Here is an 18,334-nt window from a genome sequence, read left to right on the forward strand (position 1 = left end):
AAGAATTAAATTTCTAGAAATCAATATATTTCAATATGCAATGGGTCTTATGATAATGCATGCAATCAAAGATTTAGTCATGGCCATACAGACAAATCCCTATCTGACATCTGATAGTTATTTTTAAATCCCCTTTTAATTAATAATTTTTACTGCTTTGCTGTTTTCAATCACCTGCTACCTCTGCTCAATCAGAGCTGCTCTCATTAGCGGGAGGAAGGAGATTTCAGCCAAAAGCTCCACAGTCCCAAAGAGACAAATCTGCAGATAAACTGTTGATTGTATCAAGGCAGGAGATTTTAATCAGATAGATGTTTCTCTTTGAGTAAAGTGAGAACAAACAGATTGCTTAGGGCCTTATTAAATATTTACCTTTATTCATGTGATGTGAAAAAAAATTGCGTCAGGAAGCCAAAAGAAAATCCTAAAGTGTAATTTAAGGTTTGACTCTGGAAAAAAATAAAGTTTTACTAAGAAAACTTGGTAAAATTCAGTTAAAGGGAATTCAAATCAAAGATTTTGAAGGAACCAATCTTAGGCTGGTTTTATACAAAGTTTCGATATAATAGACTATCTCTGTGTGTAAAAAAGAAAGGCACCCCTCAGCTTATTCACTGCAACTCAGGTGAGCTGTATCATATTAGGTGTATTTTGCCACACACCATGATTTTGTCCTTGAGCAACCTGATGTCCCCCTGCTGAGCTCGAAAAGTTCACACAGTGAGAACAAAAAATTCAACTTCTTGATGCCTGGAGGACATGCGAAAGCTTCTTTGAGCACCTGAAACTGAGCCAGGGCTGATCGATTCCAATGCTTTGAAAAGGAAAACAACATCTTATGTAGATGACCGAGGTTTGAATAGGAAGAAAGGATCCAATTTCTCCCCTGGACTATGCGGCTGTCAGAAGATAGGCTTTGACTGACAGCTCAGCGGTGCACGGATCCTGCAGCTACTTAAACGACAGCTAGAGAAGTAAACAGCATCAGGCTTATCAGAGCAAAGCAGCAGCTTGGAGGGCAACAGTTTGGCTGAACGGGAGAGACTTAAGGCATAGAAGTGTACAACCAGCCCACTAACTGTGCTGTGAGCCACAGCCTCTATATGACCTTGGATGTGTTTCCTTTCCCCAGTGACCTCAGGGACCTAATGGGTGTGTGCAACTGCAGAGAGATGAAGGCTGAATTTCAGATGGCGTGAGTGTCACTTTTCTTCTTGCCGCTGTTTGATTTTGCTTTGGAAATGGAATCACATTCAGAAGCACAAGCAGCCACTCATGTTGGTGCGATAACATCTCAGGAGGAACAGTTCACGCAGACATATACTACTGACATCCTGCTTCAAATCAGAAAAATGTCATAAGACAGATTTAGCATCTAGGGAAACTGCGTGCAAGGCACAGATATTTCATCCGAGGCTTAAAATGTTTGCGTAAAATTAAAATTTTTTAGATTTTCTTTTAAAATTATAGTAAAACATTGTTCGTGGTTCTGAACTCAAAAATCCAGGATGTGAATTACCATTTCATATATTCATCCTAAATGTGCTCTACTGGAGTGAGATTTAATGGCTGTGGTGGCCGTTATTTTTTTTTTATATTCAAAAAGACAGTTTGAAAGGAATTCATATTTGTAAAACATGGAGAATTATCGTACAGCATACAGTCCTCCATAACAGAAACAACAGCCAGAATCATATCATTGATACATGGCAATGTACATTGAACACAACTCAATATTCTACTGCATTTTGCACCATATTTATTTATTTTGGACTGCACTGAACCTTTCCATATCAATGAACCATGACTTTAAACTGGTTTCCTTTTCAACCACACTGTTTACATTCTGATCACTGCTGCACTTTATTAAAATGAAGGTTAAAATAAAGGTTGTGTGAGTCTAAGGCAAATTGAATCCCTTCTGTCCTTCGTTATTTTTTGCACCAAATTTTGATCTCACAATCTAAATATCATAGCTGAAACAAAACCGATGAAACCAAGCAACATTTCTTCCAATCTGTCATGGTCCTGATTTACAGAGCCTGATTGTTGTTTCTGCCTGTTCTTAGCTCACAGAAGTGGCAACCAGTGAGTTGAGTTGAGTTGTTCTGCTGCTGCAGCTAATCTGCTTGAGCTTTTGACAAGATGTGCTTTCTCAGATGGTACCCTTCAGGCCTTGATTGTGACTATAGATTTATTTGAGCTGCTATTTACACCCATCATCTCCAGCCTATCTGTCCATTCTCATCTGACCTCTGAAATCAACAAGACTTTTCCTTTCCATAAAACCTCAAATCACCAGATATTTTTGGACCACCATGTGCAAACTTGAGAATAAGGCTGTGGATGCAAATCCCAGTAGATCACTGGCTTGTCCTTAAAATCCACAGACCAGTTTCACCGCAGCCAACAGCCGTGCCATCTTAGCCACTTAAATAAAATTTTCATAGCTTTTCCGATGCTCAATTTGAGCGCCAATAGTTCAAGTTATCTTTCTTGCTCTTAGAAATCTAAGCACATTGAGTGGTTGTTATTTGTTTGAACTTTTACAGCTGTTAAAAATCTGTACCTGTTAATAAGTGAACCTAATAAAGTGAAGCTTATTTTTCTCAAACAGATCCTTTTTTATATATCTTGCTTTTCTAGCAACTTAGTGAAAACCTTTGATTTTCCTGCTGCATCTACATTCTGAAGCACATCATACCCAATATCTGTCCATCTGACCAGAAACCAGATATAGCCATCACTGCAGAGTTCACAGCACTTACATCTCTTACCAGTTGAGATGGAAAGAGATATTGTCACAGTTATGTCTACAAATAGAAAACAGACTAGTTATGAAGTGTGTTTCCTTCTACTGAGTGTTGCTTAGGGCAGTAATGCAATATGTCTACAGCTTCCAATGTGTTTGTGACACATCACATCCTCCCCTGTGGTGTCTGCAAGATGACAAAAGACTGCATGCTGGGTGGGGACATGTGCATCTGTAAGCGAGAATATGTACATTGTGTGTCACTTTATGCGCTCCATAAGAGAGGAGCTTGTTTGGCAAAAAAAGACACGGAGATAGTTTCAAGGGGGAAGATGGATGAGATATGCATGGCGAAGGGTTGAAAGATTAAAAGAGAACAGCCTGAGAGGCAGACGGCGCCTCCTCTGTGAGAGTCCCTAACCTGCTGTCCTCCTGGTTGATGCTCATGTACATTTCCCAGGTAGTGTCTTCTGCGATCCCCCCGTGAGGCACCAACAGACTGATACCTGCAGAGAAAGAGGCACGCGAGAGCTGATCAGCAAGCAGGCAATGGTGCACAAGCATGGCACACACCTGCTCAGCTGTCAGGTCTCTTTACTGAGGGTGACAGCTAGAGGGTTGATGGGCCCAGAAAGAGGTGACAGAAACAAGTCTCAAAGGTCTTGTGAAACCAATGCTGCCAGCACTGTCTTTGTCACAAACAGACACACTTACATGCTGCCGCTTTCTTAAACACAATCTCATAAAAACATTAACAACAGCGGATGGTATCATAAACAATTACTACCAATCTGTTGGTAGATTAGGCTCCTCAAGGGATAGAATGATAAATGGGTCATGAGAAGTGCTTCAGTTATGAAGCGAACGGAACAGCAGAGGTTCACGCATCTCTTCATAGTGTTAAAGTGTTAACTATATGCTTTGAAACACTAAAGCTGAGAGCCAACATTGTGTAAGCTAATGTTCATGCTACATTAGGGTACAGTGTGTAGAAGAAAATCTCAGTGTATTTTATTTTGATTTTATTGTAAAAAATATTTTAGAGTGGAAAGAAAAGGATACCTCTTCCTCACTGTTAAACATGGTGGTGGAAGAATTATGCTGTGGGATGCTTTTTATTCAACTTAGAGAGGAAGGCTGGTTAGAGTTGATAGGATGATTCATAGAGTTAAACACAGGGAAAATATCGAAACAAAACCTGTTCAATGGTTTGAAGAATTAAGACTGAGGCCAATTTTACGGATAAAAAATCTGAGAACATTCACCCAAAGCTGCAGTGAAGTGTTTTAGATCAAAGAATATTCAAGTATCAGAATGGACATTGTTTTCCTACTACGGTGGCCGGGAGGTGCAAACCAACATTACAAAGTCTAAAAACTTTTTCAAGTTCAAAAACAAATGATCATTTCAGAAAACAAATTTACATTTTAAAAAAAACTTTTACAAGTTCAAATTTTTTTTATTTGTTTTCTTAAAATGCTATTTGTTTTGAATGTTTAAACGTGTTTTGTTTATTTTATTTTATTTTTAATGTAAATTTGTTTCCTGAAATGATAATTTGTTTTGGTACTTGTAAAAGTTTTTAGACTTTGTAATGTTGGTTTGCACCTCCCGGCCACCGTATCCTACAGACCTAAATCTATTTAAGAATCTTGGACAAGAATTTTAAACAGCTCCAATTAGACAGACAGGATGAAGAATATGAGATGTTTAAAGCTTATATAGAAACACCACCAAATAATTAGGAATGTTTGTCCTTTCTAAAAGCAGGCATCGTCTGTCTGAAACGTTGTCTGTCGACCCAAATCGCCCTTTTTTTGGACAAGTAACCGAGCCCCATGGTTTTTAGTAAAAAAAATCAGCTTCTTTTCCTTACACTTAACTAACAGCCACTGCTTTGTCTTTGTCAATTATTTAAATCAAAGTAACATTCACTGAGGTATGATTTCTTATTAATAAGGGTTTGAAAATGATCTTAAATTTTATTTCATGTTATTTACAGTGACTCTCAGTATAAAACCCAACTTTAATGCCCCCCTCTGTGATCGTATCAAATCAAATTGCCTCACAGTTGGCTCACCTGTGTTGGGTACCACCAGCCTGCCTCCAGCATGGCCAAACACTGCCGTTGCTTTATGCAGAGGCCTGCTGAGCGTCTGAAAGACCCGTGGAGTGAAAAGGTTTTTGCTTCTCCTGCCCAGTGTTGTCCCCACTGCAACCCCTCTGTAGTCTGGGGCCAAGCCCCGTGGAAATGTCTGAGGGTGGGACATAACGTGGTACTCTGCCCTTTCTGTCGTCCCTGGGGAAAACAATGAAAGCTTAGAAATTTGGTTTCCATAAAACTTATGAACTGTTAAGGCTTTTTGATACAGCTGTTCAACTCTGAAACAAAACAAGCAGCACTGGGAGAGCAGCTTTGTTTACATGTATGATATGCTTATAGTAAAACAATTGACCCTCTGACTGTTCATTAAAGCTAATCCTATAACCGCAAATGAAAGTGCAGAAAGCCTGTCTCTGCCAAGGATTTTGCCTCCAGCTGAAACAATAAGCCCAAGGCTAAAGGAAGAACACTTTGCATCTAAAGAAGTAGGAATGTTACCTCTTATACTGTAGATTCCATGTAAAAGGTGGTAACAGTTATTCAACCAACTGACTTTGCAGTATATTTTCCGCCTCACGTTTTTTTTTTTTTTTTACACACAAGGTTGGAGATCAAATGAGAGATTTCATATATGATTTCACTTATTACATGACAAAATCATTTTAAACTAATTTGGCTCTATGGTTTCTAACTGTGACAGGATTTGATATTTTTTGAAATGCATCCAATTTCATACATGCTTTCATGTTTTTTGTGCTGACATAAGGTGCAAGGTAAGAACAAGGCTGTGGCAGCTGCTCAAGTTTCTCATCCATTGTTGTTGCAGGTGCCACAAAAACCACAGGAATACAAGGCAGTTGTAGAATATAGGCCGTTTGTGGTTTTCTGATATACAATGGTGCTAAAGTACAATCAGCTCATCAAGCATCCATGTCTGGTTTGTTTTTACTCTCATTTTAAAATTTTCTCTCGAGTATGGCTTGAGTGTTTCTTTGCAGTCATCAATGAGGTCGACATCGAAGTTTAAGACATCAATAACTCTAGTCAATGCAAAAATGTTATTATTTCATCTTTTTGTTAGTCTCAACAAAAGCTATGACAGTTGTCTTCCTAAGAGCTTTGTGTAGAGTAAGTCACTTCCCTGCAGGGTAACCAGCACTACATCTGTATGCCTGTCTGATTCTTAGCTGGCTTTGTCTGCTCTGCTGTATCCTAAGAAACATGCAGACATAACATCTGCCTTCCAGCTAATTAGGGGATGTTTATATGTTTTCAGTGATTTAAAAGAAAATGAAATCCTTTATTATACTGTAAGTAATTTCGTTGGATTTTTCTGTCCACAATGCTTTCCTAATTTTCAGTTACTACAATTATTACATTTAATTTGAAACACATTTATTTGTGTAAATAAGGTTAATGTCCATGTCAGTTTTTAACAAATAAAATTTTAACATATGAAACAATGACATTTGAAGTTCTTGCTAAAGTCATTCAATAATCCTTAATGTTTTTATCCTTCAAAGACTTCAATTTATTTTATTTATTATTTATTTATTTTGTCATTAAGGTGGTACTTTATAGATATAGGCTACACTTTTAGAGTAAAAAAGTTTAATTTGTGAGATGCGAAATTGTTAAAAATGTTTTGGTTTATTAAAAAAGATAAGAAGAACAAATATAATTTATATTGTTAGTATAGGAATGATAATAATTTAGGATAATGATGAATAATAACTGCAAACTCAGTGGATAATTACTACCACCGTATTTTTATTTTTTTTTACATCCGCAGTGGAGTTCACCAGTTGTTCCAGTACCATCTCCTTATTTTTCAATGCTGAAGTTTTATTGTATTTTCCTTCAAACTATAAAGTTGAAAAATTCTACTTTTCATTTGTGATTAAATCCTCCATCACTGACAGCAGCACATAAAGCTTCCAGTACAGACATGAAGTGCGAGCGGTTAAATTGCCCATGTAAACAACAGCCTTTAATGTCCGCCTCGGAAAGCTTAAGACACAGAGGAATGGTCTGACAGTGAAACCCAAGGTTTATGAAGCTGATATGTGACTCAAGTTATTTTTGGTGGTATATTACTTGTGACCAGCCAAGCATTTCTATCTGTGCTGTGGAGGTCTCTCAACCTGGACTCGCTCATACTTCTAAAGGTTTGAAGCTGAGCTGCAGGTCATGGATTTGCAGGTACTTGAGAAATAAATTGCAAGTCACGTATTTTAATATCGGTTTCCTGTGAAACGCATTCTGTATGTGAGCTCTTAGTATTGCTAGTGCATGTTTTCTTGTTCAGTCATTATTTCCCTTTGCTGTCATGGAGTGCAATTTATGTCCACTTGTTTTACACTAACGTCAAAAGAGTAACGCCCCATACACGACAAAGATAGAGTGGAGTCAAACTGTTCAAGCTGCCCAATTGTCTCTGCAGAAAAGATCAATAATCAAAAGGTAGACTGATAAGAAAACAGTTGTACTGTATTTTGTTTTATTTTCAACAACTATGGGAACTAGAAAGAATCCCCTAGTTGAATTCTATGCGCTTTAATATTATGACAAAATACACCTGGTTATTATTAGATCTTAACAATTTTTAAATTTGTGTCAAATCTACAGAAAATAATAATTAAGCCAGATTAAATAATCTGTCAAAAGCTAATTCAAGCTTTGTTGGGTTCATAGGATTTAAAAGGGAAAGGACAAGGCACACGCTACTCCTGAAAGCACTTGATTAACACATCAGCAGCTGAGTCTACCCTTGAAAAGCAGACCTCTTGGCGGTCTGCTGGTCTGAAGCATACAGATGTGTTTCAACACTCTGCCAAGCAAGAAAGACATCAGCAGTTCCTTTTGCATTGGTTTAAAGAAGCAACTTATATCAAATATTATTTCAGAAAAAATTCCATGACAAAGAGATTCATTTAAACAAATAAAATGTAATGAAATTATCTATTTTATACAAACAGATTAAAATATCACTACATGTAGTTTACATTTTGATCACAGTTAAATTGAAATCCAGTCAAATTCATTTGTTATGACTATAGAATGAAATAGCTTAATTGACTTTTTGACTTTGCAGCAATCCCTCCTACTTAGATCACTTTACATTCATACATTAAGACACTGACTCCTTTACTCCAGCCCTTTATGTCGTGGTAACACTCTTAATGTGGGTTCCTGATCACTCAGAAGGGAGGAGAGAAACAGAATCATGCATGTCACTGAATGTCAAAATACAAAATGCTAAATGCTTAATACTTCATTATTTTAACAAATTACTGCTTTAAATACAAAATCCTTCAGATCTGGCCCAGTCCCCACTTTCTAAATATGTATATGGTCTAAATCGCTGAGCGGTCTCAGCACCATGGCCTCCTATAGAGTAGATGTTAAGATTCCACGCAGAGGAGCAATGTTTAAAATAACTGCACTGTCCTGTTCACATTTTTCACTGCAGTTATATATTATGTTCATAATATTTGTATTTGTTTTATGTGTTGTGTCCATCTCGGAACAATGGATGTAAGGTAGCAGTTTTGCTACAATCTAACGCATTTTCAATTTGTGTACAATTTGTTTGTAAATGTTAATCAATATGCAGTAGGCTAGTTGAACAAATAAAATGGGATAAGAATTATGTACTTCTCCAAAAAGAGTATAACAGTTAAATCCTATGCCAATGAACTCTGGGTGAGTAAGCTTTAAAGTTCATGAAAACAATTGCTGTGTCAAAATGTCCACCCTAACCACTATATAGGACACTATATAGTGGTTACTCGATTTTAAATGAGAGTTTGAAAGTCTAGTGGAAGAAAAAGAAGTGGACTTGAAAAGCACCTTGAAAAGTAGCGATCATCCATAGTCACTAGATGAGCAGATATATGAGCGGAATGCTTTGCAAGGAGATTTCTCCTCGCAAAGCTATGGGATTCGCTGTCAGTGTGGCCCAATAACGAAGATGGCTAGGCCACCGTGCGGGGAGGCGAAGTCACGTGACCAACGAGGAGCGAAAAGCAGTGATCATCTCTCTGAACGGTAAGTTAACTGAGATCACTATAAAGTCCACTATATAGTCTCCGCTCTGTATAGTGATCGAGAGATTTAGGGGTTAGGGTGGGCGTTCGGACACAGCCAATGAAACCCTGAAGTAAAATATCAGGAAAATCACAATCTCCATATTGGTGGAAAAGAAGAAAAAAAGAAATTTTTGGCAAAATCATTTAGCCCTAGTCAGCAGTAAAACCTAAGTTTACAAATAAACACTTATAGCCACCAACCCATCAAACTAATGGTCAATCACGATGGTGTAGGGCAGGTTAATTGTGCTGGTTTGTCGGCCGAAAGACATTGGCAGATGTCTTGTTTCTGACAATGTTGATACATTTTCATCACTGTTGTCATGACACATATTTCCTGATCCACTTCAAATCCTATAATAGAGTAGTTTCTCATTGTTGATTACTAGGAATTGAGTTGATTTTTTTAAACAACCAATCACGGCTGTTTAAAGACCGCCTCAAACTTAGTAATTGGTTAACTACACCTTCCTGATAAGATAAAAGCTTCTTTCCCCTCCTTGCTCTTAAGCTAAATTTCTTTTGCAGGAGTTTTTAGCCTAAATTAGAAGCCCTCTAAGAGGAGGGTTTGTTAATACAGGTCCAAATAATATCCATATATCTGAAAGGTAAGACTGTAAGACTTTATTCTAAAGATATCTAAGAATTTTGAACTTTAAAAAAAAATGGTGTGATGAACATCTTTTATGTGCAATTAAGATACATCTATTTAAAATACAAAGCAAGAAAAAGTTTTGAGATAGGAGTGCCAGTGTGTTAAAGGAGTGAGTATAGGTATTGAAAAACAGTCTGCAATTGATTCTTGAAGGCAGAGAGAGAGAGAGAAAAAGCTCTTTGCTCTGATAAAATTTGGCAGCTTCTTCCACCAACAGGGAACCACAAATGAGAACAGCCTGTACTCAGACAGCTTCGTGTTTAGAGATGGCATTACCTGAGAGGAGCACACTGCCATCTCTTCAAATATTTAAATAATTCCCCGATTAAAACTTACTCTCTCCTTTTTGAATTTAGCAAAAAGAAAATTTAGTAACATTTGTTCAACATGGAAGATCACGCGCAGGGAATACAAAGTATGACCAAGAATCTGGTCTTACATCTTGTCTAAATTAATGTATTAAAAATAAAGCACTGTAATTCTGGATTTTAGTGAACATGCATCAGCAAATAAAGTTTATTTCCTTGGCAAGAGAGAAGTGCATTAAAAGCATATTAATACTAACACAGGGGTTACATGGACTGGAAGACGATCAGCTTATTATTGACCAAAGGTTTCTTTGTTATGGAGCAAAGGTTGCTTTGCTCCATAACAAGGCAACCGAAGAAAGGTGAATATTTTGTTAAACAACTGCTCAGTTCTCTGCTTCTCTTCCTACTGTAGTCCAGCAGCACTTGACAAAGGCATTATGGGTGAAAATATTGCTATTTCCTAACCTTTTGCTTTAAGATCAGGCAGCGGGTCGAGGAGTGAGTGCTCTGCCATTAACTCCTTGTCAATAGAGTCCTGGAAACATATGGGGCTGGTATATGTACGGGACACTGTCAGATCAGGCTGCATGGAGGAATTAATGAGCAGGGGGTTTGCTGAAAAGGACAAAACAGACAGAAAGAAAATTATCGACAGCAGCTAAATCCCTGTAGCTGACACTTTAGACAATTCTTTTGCTATTGCTAACAGGAAAAACCTGAAAAGGCCTCTAAAAAGAAACAAAAAAGTATTTTTTTCCCCATTTTGTGGATATGACTATTCTTTCCTCACCATGGAAACAAAGATAGCATATATTTAAAAATATAATGTCTTGCTTAGCTGTGGCAAACAAGAGCAGCAGGGGGTGTTATCTGATAATCAACTTTCAAAATAGGTGCATAAACATACATATTCCCGTTTAAATTGTAAAAATATCAGGGGATAAAGGAAACGATACCACCACAGAAAAAGGCACTGACTTCCCCCAGACAGTTTCGCCATGTTTAAATTTTTAGACATTTCTGAGGGATTTCATGTGAAAGATCAACTCAAGGTAGTGCATATCTAAAATGAAAGAAAAAAGGTTTTTAATATCCTTTTCAAATATGAGGAATAGATTTACATTTGAAATGTCTGTTGTTCATCATGATTCCTAACTTCCAAAGAGAACCACTGTCATACAGTGGAAGCATCTTACTGTAGCTGCACAAAGCTCTCCCAGACAGAACAGAAAATGTGAGTTTAACTTATATTTATAAAAATAAAATATGTACATATTGAATACTTCACCTATGACATCACAACAAAAGTGATACACATGGATAGTCCATGAGTTGTATATTATTTGCATTAGTTAAGGTGTGTAGCACAGAGGGTGAAGACGCTGTGCTGCAGCATCTCTTCCAGCAGTAGTTTCCTTTGACACAGAGAATTTTTTTTTTATTATTATTTACTTTTAATTTAGTCTCAACAGAGCTAAGAATCTTTGTCCAATCAAAACTAATGCATTGTTTTCTCTAAACATTGCAGTTATGTACTTTGATGTGTTGATGTGTCTCATTTAATCAACAGAGAATTTGAACAAACAATCGCCGTCGAAAACTTAAAAATATAGTGGAGGACGTTCTTTTTCTGGGTGGATCATCACAATAAGTGGCCCTCCTAATTGCCAATCATTCTGGTGATACGTTTACATAAGGCAGCCCTATGTGCTAGTTCTCATTTTCACTTACCTTTGGTGAGTCTGACAGAGTGGAAAAATTGGAAAGTAATCTTGTATGAGTGATGCAAACAGCAACTTTTAAAAAAGAGGAGAAATGGGCTGGTCCATGCTCTCGCACCTATTTAATAGGCGTTCCTTCTTGGGAGTGGGTACAGGGTTGTGCATGTGCATTTTTTTTTATGTGTAGAGGGCAGGTCTTTTCAAAAATGTGCAAAATTCTTCCTCTATACCTTTAAAAAACTATCGGGTGAGAAAAATTTTTCAAGCAATGTTTTCGCATGGTATACAACTACATATTGCCATCGTGTTTGAAATAAATAGGTCCGGGACCTATAAAGTCAACAGGGTTGATAGAAGTTGGTAAAGACGTCATTGTTGGAGTCTGCATTTTTTATTATTATTTTATTTATTTATTTTCTTATTTTATTCTTTCTTGCTTTGATTCTGTTTTATTTTTCTATATTTTAATCATGTAAAGCACTTTGCATTGTCTTTGTACTGAATTGTGCTATACAAATAAATTTGCCTTGCCTTGCCTTACACTGTTCTAAAAGCACAGGGCAGAAAACCTTTGCTTGTTGATCTACTTCCTGTAGGGTAAGATGGTTTGTTTTGCTTCTTTTCTTATTTCATATTTGTATCATACACAAAATAAAAAGCAAAATTTCTCCTGTAAGAGATTAAAGGATTGACATAACCTTACAAAATCACTTTACTTTAACAGTATATAATTGACTAATATAGGAGGTGAGCACATGCAGAAAATTTTGCAGGTTCTAACACAGGAAGCAGAGACCAAGATTAGAGCCTTTGCTTCCACCTGCTGTGCTATCAAAACAAACTTTATTAAGCCTACCTGAGGGCTTCTGCCTAGCAAAAAAAAAAAGAAAAAGAAAGAAACGTGTCAATCTGTATGGTGAAACACAAAGCGCAGTAGGACCAGCTTAACTCAGCAAAAAGAATTGGAAAACGCTTATATATCGCATTTCTAATTCTTTGCCGATGAATTATTGATTAAGATATTGTTAAACATTGGATAATAAATTTGAATAAAGAACTGTGGTCTAAAGATAAGCCCTTTATTTACCATGTCGATTAATATACCCGGTGGAAGGAGAACAAATATCTAAGTAATAATAGATAAGAGTGAAATTACATAGATATCTTCATGTATTTTACCATTTGTTTTCGAGAAGGTTTTATTGGTTAGGCTTGGCTGCTGTTTCCTGTAAGATTCTAACACCCTGCATGTTTTATAGATAAAGTTTTAGGCTCGTAATTTGAACTCAAACTGCTCACACATTAACAACCTCCAGAGGCCTGTAGTAAACAAACTGAAAAATAAAAAATTGTCATTCTCATTCTGGCTCCTAAAGCATTTTAATAATTGATGCATATTAGTTATGTAATAACACCAGAAATAAATGCATAATTCATGAGTGCATACACTGTATGGATTGCCTGGTCGTTGATTTCTTTCAAATACATTAGCATCAATATTTGAGCACTTTTATGGCTTTAGAATTAAAACAAATAACAAAGTTAAAAGGAGAAAGTCCTTTATCCTTTGCAAAAGTAATTTCTGCTCCACGGTTAACCTTTGAGAAAGTAAAAAGCTAGCGCTGCTGTGTGGTGTCTGGGTTTTGTGTTTATTTGGCGACAAAGCCACTCTAAAAGAGTGACATTTTTCTCTCTTAACTTTTGTGTTCTTTTGATATTTAAAAGAAAGTGGCTTTTCTTATAGTGTCTATGCAGCCAAACACTGAATGACATTCAGAATGCAGTAGTTTTATACTAAATTGTAGGGTAGAAATGGATTTAATTGCAGGGGTTGTTGTTTATACTACCTTACCTTTAAATCTAAAACAAGCTAAAAATAGATAGATGCATGAGTTTATTCTTAGGGGATCTCATACTAAAATTTGTCAAGGCTTGTCTGTGACTGAGATAATCAAGCAGACATTTTTATCATTCACAGCCTTTTTTTTCCCTTTTTCCTGTAACTTTTCTTCTCTTTTGATTTCCGTACAGTCGTGTACCAGTTAGAACACAAACTGCATTTGCCTTTGATTCAATCCCTACATGTTTAAGCAGAGAGCTGTCAAAAATTATTTGCAGCCTTTTTAAATTTCAGATGTTTTTGTAGTTTTGTCACGCATGTGTAAATGTCTGAGTACTTCAAATAATATTTAACATCAGACAAAGATAGTCTAAGCAAATATGGAAAGAATTTACAAATGATGGCTTCTTTTATACAGGCTAGGCAGCTATCCAAAACAACCTGGTCATACTGAAAAAGTAAATCCATTTTAATTAAAAAAGTAACTGGTGTTTTATCATTGGTGCCAAAAATTGACATCAATTCTTTAAATTTAATGTTGTGGAATTTTGGCCCTCTCTGCTTTAAATCAGGCACAGCAGAGTTATCGCTAAAACATGATATAACTCATGATTTTCTTTTTCCTATGGTTGAATTAGCGATTAAACTGGAGATTTGAAAGTGGTTTTGACTTATAATTTGAATAAATGGTTCTTTGGGTCATTTCAAAGGGATTGTCCCTCCTGGGAGTACTTCCATGTTTTCTATATATATGTATAAAAAAGTTGTTTGTGGATAAATAATTTTACATCCAAGTCAAGTCTTTGATTAAGGTGTTGAGTCTAAACATTTGTTTAAAGCTTAATTTAATGTAAATTAGCCTTTTTAAACTAGTACCTAACACACTCTGTGTGGTGTTCCTAGGAAGGAAGCTTGAATTAGTTGGTTAGATGTAAACCTGATAGAAAATGACAGTGACAGTGGAAGTCTGGAGGTGCATGTTGAGCGACTGACCTATTCGTGTGTGACTGGCTCACCTTGACGAGACGTCTTGAAGCTGAAAGACTGGAAGCCCCCAGTGAGGGCAGAGGAGTCAATGACATCCACCCCATAGTCACTTTGGCTCCGCCGATACAGAGTGACGGCGATGATCAGCAGCACCACGGTCACCACCCCTGCAGCCAAGCCTGAGTACAGGGCTACGTCACTGGTTCTTTCCACTCCTTGGAGAATTGGAAGCAGAATGTTAGACTCTCCGTCACAGCATGACCAAGATGTTAAATTAGGTAAGAAGGAACAGATTATTTCCTGAGAATCTAAGAATCGGAGCTGCTAAAGAATATTGAGCTAGTGGAAGTTGGTTGGAGGAAAATCTACCCCAGTTTCAAAGTACATGAGGGCCTTTTTGTTTTCCATTAATTGCTCTGCCTCCCGGTACACAATTGTATTGTTCCTTTCTGCAGAGTTAAGACTACTAATGAGGAACCTCAGAAGAAAAGTGATTATAATCAACCCAACACCTGACTGTCATTTCAAACACCGCTTGGCTCTGGTGTTGGAGGCTCTCTGCTTTCCACTGGGATAATGTGACAAAACCAATTCATTAAATTAGCTCATCGGCGACGATTAGGCTCTATCTGCTCCCACCAGTATTGCGGCGTCCAACTCCGCAAAGAAAAAGAATGAGAGGAAAACAGAAGCTGCTAGTTTGTTCTTGAAAGATAATGAGATCTGTGCTAAAATCAGGACATGCTGAAAAATCCACTAAGCAGCCTGAAGCTCAAAGGGAAGAAAATTGACAAAATATGCAAAGCGGTATTAGCAGCTGTAGTGGCAGGTTAATTGAGGGCTCAGGAAAGTTATGGAGGCCTGAATGCATTTTTCTTACCATGGGTGACAAATGGAAATACTGATCGTTGTTAAAGGACGAGTAAGGAGAACATGAGCTTCTGGCTTCGTATGGATCAAAATGACATTGCAGCAAATTTCTAATTTCCCTAAACAGCAATTAGGCATGAAGCAGCAACGTTCCAATGGATATCCACACACAGGTGTGACCCGTGTGATTCTACATCAGATGAAGTTAAATTAAGAGATATATTAGAGGGGAACTACATATTGATTCGACAAGCTTTGAACAGCAACCTGCTTAATTCTCTGCTGCTTTGTGATAAAGAAGCAGCATGTAGGGGCTCCACAACAGAATGTCAATGGCTCATCTTTTTACAAAGCAAAGGTTCTACTGTCAGGTACTTTTCTGATTAGCATATTTTAAATACATTTTCTTCAACTTAAAACCTAAGGTAGGGCTTGGAATCTGCTTATGTTCATCCCACCACCCTAATTGTTTGATTTTTGTTTTAAGATCAACTAAGGAGGCTGAGGCTGCAGAGTACTACAAGAAATTCATTCAGTATTTTTATTTTTATTCTTTTTAGATATAACCTGTATTTCTTGTATTTGCATCAATATATGGTTAACAGATCTTCCTACTGTTTCTTTATCTTGATATATAACCAGATGTGCATTCACTTAGCCAGTAGAACAAGTTAGCTAGTTATCTGGGGTTCCATATCAAAATAATATAATCTAATCTAACATTATAAAGAAACATTATGTTTATTTGACATAAGCTGTTCAAGTTTTTTCTTTTTTTTTCCACCTTTATATGAACACTAAGTATCATAAGGGGTAAGTAGCTCTTGGTTGACATAATAATCAACTCTTCTCTATTTTTATTTCCAATTATGGTCATTCTTCTCAAATAAGAGAACACTTTTAAATAAGGATACCTTGATATGACAATCTGGGCTGATTTCAATACCTTATATTGATATCCTTTATATGGCTGATAACCAATATTCCCCAATATTATAGAACATACTGTATGATTCCCTACCACTTTGACACCATTAAAATCCAAAAACTGTGCTGAAATTGCTTCTCTGCTTTTAGCAATGATCCTTGGCTGCAACAAACCCCTACAGATCCACGCTACCTCCCCTTCATCTCTCAAGTGAGAAAATCAATCAGTCATCTGTTGTCATCAACCAACTCCTTCCTAATCAGACTGTTTTCTCCCCTCAGACCAACCAGAAACTTCCACTGACTTCCTGCAATTCTCTGCCTCCAGTTTCCTTTTGCTTTTGTAAATAAAATGTTAAAATCCACTGGTTCTCCATGTGATTCTGCATGTGGGTCAAAAATCTACAAACCAACATGACAGACTGTAATAAGGGCTGTGAAATTAGTTTTTCACATTTTTTCTATCTAATAACTCTTTTGAACAGTGATGTCAGATATCAAATTTGACAAAGCTAATTACAGGACCTTGCCGTGGTTACTGGATATCAACCAAAGTGATGAAAAATTTAAAACACTGTTAAATGGGTTCACAAGCTCAGCTTCTACCCCTTCAACTCTGAGATTCTAACTTAAAGAAAAGGCAAGAAATCCATCCGCTTCGTCCTTTCACTATAGAGCAGAAACAACTAGGACATCTTACCCCTCTGAAATGTAGGATTAAGGGCTACTAAAGATGACAACAGAGGAAATTGGATTAAGTCTTATTACATATAACCCCCAAAAGCCTTATTTAGCCATCTGAAAAGGCAGAGTTGGATCAAGAAGCAGTATAGCAGAGACCCAAGTTTGAGTCTGTCGAATTACATTCTTTATTAGCAGATTGCTGCTTAAAAGAATTGTGAAAAAAACGAAAACCATTATGAGGTTTTGCATTTGGAACAAACATAATCTACAACAGAGTAAAAATATCTCCATCTTAGTATGTAGCAGAGATATTTTTAACAAACTTGTGGTTTCAAAGCACACATCATACAGTATATTGCCTGCAGATACCTTAGGAAAATAGACAAAGGACTACTGAAACTGCACTAAAAAGTGGAAATTGTCATAAAAAATGAAGTTAAAGGTATACAGTTCTTGAAAATGAACTTTTAAGCAACTACTTTTTCCTTTTCAAGCTACAGTTTGTTTATACAGTAGCTTCCTACATAAGAATTTGGTTGTAACATTAAATAAAAGAAGTAAAATAATGAAAAAATAAGTATGTTCCTCTGAAGGATGAACTCCAAGAAGGAATGATGATGAAAGATCTATCAACCCCATCGTTTTCATTTGTTAAAAATAAACTGAAATCAATCAGCAATGTATTTGCACTCCATGCAGTCTGTATCATATTGGATCTTTCACACATATAAATGGGTAATGTTATCCTCCATTAGTGTGTGTATGCACATAAACACATTGCTTTTATCTTTGAATCAATAAGTTCCAGAGATGCACTTTTTCCATTCTCATATTGATTTAGAAACTCCTGATTTTTAGAGAATAGAATATCTTGTCAGTTTAAGACCTTGAGGTTCTCTGTTAATTACATCACCATTAAAAGAGTCTTTGATCACGTTGCATTTGTTGGGCTGGTCGCCTGAAAAGCTGCAACCTGACACCATTGGTTTGCAAAATATTGTCATCTGCTTTGTTTGATGGGCAGGATAAGACTGATATCTATAATGCAGGTTGCTTTGTGAATCTACTACAGAACAAATATAGAGAAGTAAACATTTATATTACACAGTGAAGGTTGCACTGCTTCTTTATAAATAAAGTGTACATTTATAGATCTGTTGTGGATTTAACAAAAACAGACTCAGTTGTGATGGAAACTCGTGTTCAAACCGCTTTCTGTAAATTCACTCTAAACTTCCTCTGCTCTTAAAACAGCCCAAAAGTTGGCCAATCGATATTTATAATATATACAGTAGCAGCTATTCAAAACGGCCCTTCCCAGTCAAATGCCAGCTGAATGGCAGCCCACTTCCCTGCAACTCACAGGAAAATCCCCTTCCTTCCAGCCACTGG

The 18,334-nt window shown here is 36.8% G+C and overlaps 1 protein-coding gene across 1 annotated transcript in view; it reads right to left on the bottom strand.

The window, feature by feature from the left end:
- The window catches only part of LOC119773220 (netrin receptor UNC5D-like), a 280,262-nt gene that overhangs the window by 36,145 nt on the left and 225,783 nt on the right, over positions 1–18,334 (bottom strand). Inside the window, exons 9-12 of the mRNA XM_038270115.1 lie at positions 14,491–14,676; positions 10,379–10,528; positions 4,833–5,051; positions 3,174–3,258 (exon numbers count right to left, since the gene is read on the bottom strand). Of these exons, the coding sequence (XP_038126043.1) occupies positions 3,174–3,258; positions 4,833–5,051; positions 10,379–10,528; positions 14,491–14,676 (640 nt within the window). The remainder of the gene's footprint in view (positions 1–3,173; positions 3,259–4,832; positions 5,052–10,378; positions 10,529–14,490; positions 14,677–18,334) is intronic.

This window comes from Cyprinodon tularosa, unplaced genomic scaffold (genome assembly GCF_016077235.1).
Source record: "Cyprinodon tularosa strain WSP-4 unplaced genomic scaffold, ASM1607723v1 ctg750, whole genome shotgun sequence".
Taxonomy (NCBI): domain Eukaryota; kingdom Metazoa; phylum Chordata; class Actinopteri; order Cyprinodontiformes; family Cyprinodontidae; genus Cyprinodon; species Cyprinodon tularosa.